Below are 7378 nucleotides of genomic sequence, written 5' to 3'. Positions count from 1 at the left end.
TATGACATGTTCTAAGTGGTTTAAGCGTCTCCATGTATGTTCGTAGACCCTAGGGTCGATTGCATGACCAATTGGATGCATGTTCCTGCTCATTAATATGCATTTTCTACATTTTTCAGAAAAAAAGATCGATCCCTTTTCTAAAGGATCGATCTCTAGCTCCATTTTTAGCTTCTATTTTGCAAAGGATCGATCCCTTCATTTCGATCTCGATAAAAATAGGTAAAATTTCCTTCATTAAAGTCCTAAAGTGTTCCCCAAGTCCATGGATGTCCCTAAACTTTAAAATATATTCAATTTGTCCAGAAACTTGATTTTACAGTTAATGATTCATTTTAAGTTGGATTTGGTTGAAATTTGTTCGACTCTATAATATCACTAATTTCATAATGGAACTTTCAATTTCATGTTTTTTGCTTTATTTTCATATTTGGAAAAGTTTACGTTTTAGTCTCTAAATTTGGCATGTTTAGTCAAGTCCCTAAACGATGTCCGATTAAGCTCAAATTTTACTTTGATTAATTAAAGGATAGAAATGCATTGTTAAGTTTAAATTTCTATTCGCCATGGATTTTATAATGACATGTGAAATGACTATTTTACCCCTGCATAATTAATATCATTTATCTTATGATGCATGTTATATGATTGTCGTAAGCATGATTATGTTATATAACATTGTCATGTATTGCATGACGAATGTTTATTTTTAATTTCTTTCGTTTAGTACGCATGATTAGGGCTTTTGTTCTGTCCAACAAGTTTGAAATCTAATGTACGCTCAGGTATCTCAAGTTAATCTTCGTAACCAGGTATGGGGTGTTACATTCATCTCCACACAGATCTTTGCAAATGATAATCTATTCTTCGGGTAGTGAGCTCGTGCATATACAGCGGAGTTCCAAGAACACTAGATATATAACTCATCCTTAAACTAGTGAACAACTCTAAAGGAATGCGATTAAGATGAACCCAGACAGGAATGATATCCATATTAAATTCCAAAGACTGCATATTAGGTTCTCATCTCCTCAAGATAATCAGTTTGTTAAAGATATGCCACGGTCCATTCGAAAGCACTCACGAGCAGTTGCCTCCAGTTCATCCGGCTTGAACTCGCTCCATTCTCCAAAATCATTCACGAAACAATAACAAGGAAATAGAAACAAAATCGACGAGAATGGTCAAAGAAACCAAAAACCTCCGGTGATCAAAAGATCCGCTATCGTGTACCGAGAGCTTTTTCCTAAACATGAGCCATTCTCAAAATTCATTTTGTCATTTCTTGAAATTTTATTTGTCATTTTTGTTTAAACACTCAATTCACCTCTCTTGAATCAGTATTAATTATTTTTATTTTATTTATAATTATATTTAAATGTAGGTGATGGGAACATAATTTGCATGCGTATTAGTTTCAAAATTTGGATTTTCATATGAGGGTATGTTTGTTTCCCGTAATTCGAATTACGGAATTGGTTTTCCCCGAATTCCAGTGTTTGTTTCACGTAATTCGTTTTCCGAAAATGTTTTCCCGTGTTTGTTCACGTAATTCGTTTTCCGGAAAACGTTTTCCCGTGTTTGTTTCACGTAATTCGTTTTCCGGAATGTAATTCATTTTCCTAGTAACAGGATTTCCTTGTGTTTTTGTAAATGACTTACGGATTCATTTTCGTAAGTCATTTTCTGAACTTTTCACTTCAAAGCAAAATACTCAAATAATTTTATTTATGAATTTATATATAAATATTTTAATATCATTTCATCAAAATATTAATTATTAAAATATTAAAATATAAAATAATCAATTATATTATAATTAAATATAAGAATATTTTATTTTATTTTATAATATAATAAATTTTTTATATATTAATAATGAATAATATTTATATATTTCAATAATATTTTAGTAAGATATTTAAAATATACTAATAATATTTTAAAATAAATATAGCATTATTACTTTAATAAATAATGTTTTAAATAATATTATTTATTATATTTAAATTTGTAATAAATAATTTTTAAAAACTCTTCAACTAGTGAAAAATGTTTAAATATCTTCCAAACATCATAAACGTTTTTCAGATGTTTTCCAGAAATGTAATTCATTTTCCAGAAATGTAATTCATTTTCCAGAATTCAAATTCTAGTAATTCATTTTCCAGTAATTCAAATTCCAGTAATTCAAACTCCAGTAATTCATTTTCCGGAAAACCAATTACAGCCAAACAAACAGACCCTAAATACATTTATATGTAGGTAATTGACGTATATTTACATGTCAATAATATCTATAAACAATATGTAAAGGAATATTGACAAAACAAAGTGGTAGTCTAAAATATACTGATAACAATACGTACTGATACTAGAGGAAAAAAATAATATGTTTGTTTTAATACTAATAAAAATTGAAATTGGTTATAAAGTATTGTTTTTTTATTAGCATGGTGTTATAAGGGAAAATCTATTTAAAAGACTCTCAACCATTTAACAACGAATGCTCAATACCTTTACAAATGTTCTATTCAAATTCTAAGATTTTTAGGAATAACAATCATTATTTTAATTACTGAACTTTTCTAATTATTTTAATTATTATTTTAATGTACTGTCTTAAATTTTCTAATGATTTTTTTTAATAATATTTACCTAAAAAAGGAAGGAAAATTTTACTCTCGAAGAATATTAAACCTATTTTGAAAATTTGTAATCATCTATTCTATAAATTGTCAATATTTTCTAATAATTTTTTGCACCTAATACAAATGGCTGTGAATATTGACACACAGATAATATATGAATATACAAATATTTCAAAATTTATTTAATACATGAATCATATATGTTCGTCATAGGGCGTAAATATAACACGAAAAATATGGCTACAAATATAATATGATACTAAATACGAAAAGGAAATACAAATTTATACGAACGATCACGTGACCGGTTGGGTCGGATTGAATTTTTTATTGACTCGACTTTGATTTGAATGTTATATTTTGATTTGACATTCAATCTGATTTGAATTTAAGGAAGTTACATCCAATCTAAAATCAGCTCGAGTTATGAGGCTAAAAATTTGCATTGTCAATTTAACACAAATATATACAAAATGCTTTTATTAAATAAAATAAGAATCTAATTAAAAAAATATAGAGAGGGGCGTTACAAGAATGATCCCTAAGTTCAAATTTGACTCAATTCGACCTCGTCATCTACAAAACTCAACTTGAATCAAACTAATTCAAAAAAAATGATCCTATAAGATCAAATTGGATCGAAACTCATCATATTTGAGCAGTGATGTATCAAAAAATAATTTATAAGGTGGGCACATATATGCTAACAACACAATTTTTGAATGAGATGAGCACAAATAAAATTTTATGGTAGACATTATCAATAAAATAAAGAACTAACCGAAGAAAAATCGAATTTTGGACATGTGTCGACCCTCAACTATATGGTGACTCTGGCGTTGAATTCGGGTAAAATCAACATCCCTTCAAATATATCATATATTATTATTTTAACAAAAGTTATATACATTCCTAAGAAAGAAAAAGTAATTTAGATATGAGTATAATTTAAAACAAAAACAAATATACGAATCGATTCCGGTATCGTTAGAATTTTTCTCTTGCGATTTTAGACATTGTAATCGTGCACAGTTGAATTCTTTAAAAATCTACTAAAAAAATATTGAGATAAATAATATTTGTGATCAAAGGAATTTGAGATATTTTAGGATTGTATTTTAAAGGAAGAAATCAGATTAAACATTGATTTGTATTATAATAATAATAAACCGTGTACTAGACGAATAACAGTTCTCATAAATTTAATATTTGTTTATAGTATTTAATTAAACATCTATTTGTATAAATAACCTATCCTCCTCGTCTCTAAAAATTCCTTTAGTTACCTGTTTTTCAAGAAATATCTCTTAGCTCCCTGTTCTAGAGAGAATCGGCCATGGATGAGAAATCCGCGATGTTTGCAGTTGAAGGCGAAGGATGTGAAGAAGATGTTCTGAAGTGGTACTACCATGGAGGTTCGGGTCGACCGAAGAACTCGGGTGAACTTACCTTGAAAGTAAGATCATATCTTTCGTCTAAGGGATGGGTTTTCCGGTATGCCCTCAAAGACGGTAAACAACTTCGATATCAATCGCCCCATGGACAAGTTTACAACTCATTGAGACTCGCTTGCAAAAGTTATATCGATCAAGGGTCGAGAGAGCCAAGGATGGGAAGCTTGGAGCCCAAGCAATCTAAGAAACGAAAGTGTTCGAGCCCGGAGAATCAGCCATTGCCGGAATCTGTTCAATCCGAGTTGCGGAAAAGAGGAAAAACACTGAAGATAAAAGAGGCTCCGATTGTAAAATCTAGTAAAAGAGTGCGGGAGGGTCCAGTTCCTAGGCGTAGCCCTCGAACTGTTCTGCCTTTGTTGATAGATAATAATGTTGTTCCGATGTTGGGAAAGGTGTATTATCGCACTAAGACAGGGGATCCGTTGATGAAAGGCCGGATCACTCGTGATGGGATTCGATGCGACTGTTGTTCAAAGGTTTTCTCTCTCACTGCCTTTGAAGATCATGCTGGAAGTACGAATCACAGGCCAGCGGCTAACATAATCTTGGACGATGGCACCGGCAGGTCACTTTCTGATTGTCAAAGACAAGTTTGTGATCCAAAGAAGAGCACAACTACCGCACCAAGAACTCGTCCTATTGTAGAGAGCCCTAAAACAGTGAAGGCCGCTGACGATTTATTTCGAAACGAGAACGATGAAGTTTGCTCTGCTTGCTACAATGGAGGAGATTTGATTTGCTGTGATTACTGCCCTTCAACTTTCCATATGAAATGCCTTGGCTTAAAGGAAGTCCCCAATGGCCCCTGGTTTTGCCCGTCTTGCTGCTGTGGAATATGTGGCATCGGATATTCAAGGGACAAAAATTTAGTTACTTGTCACCAATGTGAGCTTAAATTCCATGTTGATTGCTTGGAGTTGAAGAAACCAAGCGAGAAGAAGACAAAGGAGAACGTGGTATTACTATGTAGCCAGAACTGTGAAAAGATCTTCTATGGCCTGCAAAAACTTACAGGGAAGCCAATTCCAGTGGGGAACGATCTGTCTTGGACATTGCTGAAATCCGATTATCGAGCTCATGGGCATAGCATGAAGTCATCTCAGAGTAAGTTGAGAGGTGCAGTTGAAGTGATGCATGAATGTTTCGAGCCAAGCGAAGCTGTAGGGACGGGGAGAGACGTAGTTGAAGAAGTGATATTCGGCCGACCCTCTAAGCTGAAACGATTGAACTTCAGAGGATTCTATACAATGATTCTGGAGGACAATGATGATTTGGTTTCAGTGGCCACTCTGAGGGTACATGGTAACAAGGTGGCTGAAATGCCCCTTGTTGCCACCAGGTTCGGACACCGCCGCCGTGGAATGTGCCGAGTTTTGATGGATGAACTTGAGAAGAATCTGGTGAAATTAGGGGTGGAGATGCTGGTTTTACCTGCAGTGCCTACCACATTCGAGACGTGGACTAATAACTTCGGGTTTTCGCTCATGCCATGTGTCGAAAGAGCAAAGCTTCTTCCGTATAATTTACTAGACTTCCAGGGCACCATAATTTGCCAGAAACTCTTGAGATAGAATAGAAGCATTACTTGGTATTCACTAGAATGAATGTAACAGAAGGATTTTTCTCCAATTGTTTAAACAATGGTATTTGTTTTCAAAGTTGTCCACATTGCGTATGTATGTGTATGTATGTATGTATGTATGTATGTATGTATGTATGTATGCATGTTAAGGTTAAAGACCTGCATGACATCTTTAACGTTCTGGTCTTTCATTGTCCGGTATGCGAAGTCAAACATTCGGTTTCCTTCTTCAAGGACCGCTTTCAAAAGCCTTAATGATCTTAACTGAGCTATCTCTCGAAACATCCATGGAATTGATATGTTTTACCACTACCCACTTATGTGTAACACAAAAATATGTTAATTGCTTCATGAAATTATGCTGTTTTCTTTCATATATAGAAGCTAATATTATTTTACCCAAATCTGCTGCCGGCATGACCAGTAAGTTTGGAAGTGAGAAGTAAAATAGGAGACCATAATTATTTAGTAAACATTATAAAGTCATTGTTTGTCATTATAATCGTGAAGATTTGGAACGCCCTGGATCTCGGGTTAGTAGTTTGGGTTAACCCGAAGCTTAAAGTTGAGCATAATTGGACCTTATAAAATAGTTAGACCCAGTTTAGTATTTTGGGCTTGAGTTGGGCCTAAGAGTTAGTTGGTAAAAGTTGAATGTCTTATGAATTAGAAAATAAAGGGACTAAAAGTGTAATTTACCCAATTCTTAATTCAAAAGATGAAAACTCTCCTATTTTATGAGATATACGGGACAACTCCCCATTTTCCCCACCAAACACTCATCTTCTTCTTCCTCGTGAAGATTTGGAACGCCCTGGATCTCGGGTTAGTAGTTTGGGTTAACCCAAGCTTAAAGTTGTGAGCTTAATTGGACCTTATAAAATAGTTAGACCCAGTTTAGTATTTTGGGCTTGAGTTGGGCCTAAGAGTTAGTTGGTAAAAGTTGAATGTCTTATGAATTAGAAAATAAAGGGACTAAAAGTGTAATTTACCCAATTCTTAATCCAAAAGATGAAAACTCTCCTATTTTATGAGATATACGGGACAACTCCCCATTTTTCCCACCAAACACTCATCTTCTTCTTCCGTTTTTTCTCTTTTCTTCTCCTCATCTTCAAGTTTAAGGATTTAGGACTTCAAGTTTAGTTTGGGTCAAGCAAAGGTAAGATTATTAACCTTCAAGCTCCATTTCACTAGTTTTTATCCATAAAGAAAAAAAAAGTTTTTAGAGGGTTATGAGAATCTATAGATTCTAGCTATGTTTTGGATTATAAGGAGTTATTTAGAATGTATTCAACCTATGGATGGATTAGTAATCCATTTTCTTACCATGTTTAGTGAAGAAATTGGGAGAGAGATCCAAATCAAAAGGAAAAGAAAAGTTGAGCATTGGTTGAGTTGAGGAGAGTTATAGCCACCAAAGAAGCAAAGTAACACCTTTCCAACTCTTCTATACTCTTAGCGAGTCTTTAGAAGTTCAAAATAGTTTAAATGGCTGAGTTGAGCATGATAAACATTTTCACGGTGAAATTCTTGTTTTAGAGTTATAAATGTGTTTAAGGTCTCTATTATGACCCTTGTTGATTCAATAGAACTTTAAGCATGGTTGGGGACCTCACTAAGGTCTTTGGGTTTGAAATATAGTTTTTAAGGGAATTAGACTCGATGTACCCCCAACACTTCATTTTATC

The 7378-nt window shown here is 33.4% G+C and overlaps 1 protein-coding gene across 1 annotated transcript; it reads left to right on the top strand.

The window, feature by feature from the left end:
- Window positions 1-3987: 3987 nt before the first annotated feature.
- Window positions 3988-5676, top strand: LOC120126443 (increased DNA methylation 1-like). Its single transcript, XM_039144644.1, has one exon. The coding sequence runs from the start codon at window positions 3988-3990 to the stop codon at window positions 5674-5676; it is 1689 nt and encodes a 562-aa protein (XP_039000575.1).
- Window positions 5677-7378: the final 1702 nt, after the last annotated feature.

The sequence above is a fragment of the Hibiscus syriacus genome, unplaced genomic scaffold (genome assembly GCF_006381635.1).
Source record: "Hibiscus syriacus cultivar Baekdansim isolate YM2019G1 unplaced genomic scaffold, ASM638163v2 tig00110458_pilon, whole genome shotgun sequence".
Taxonomy (NCBI): domain Eukaryota; kingdom Viridiplantae; phylum Streptophyta; class Magnoliopsida; order Malvales; family Malvaceae; genus Hibiscus; species Hibiscus syriacus.
The sequence above is the reverse complement of the archived record's forward strand: the minus strand, read 5'-3'. Positions and strand labels throughout refer to the sequence as shown.

What these genes read in the sequence shown, in the direction of transcription:
- LOC120126443 (XM_039144644.1), top strand. Translation starts at nt 3,988, where the DNA reads ATGGATGAGAAATCCGCGATGTTTGCAGTTGAAGGCGAAGGATGTGAA.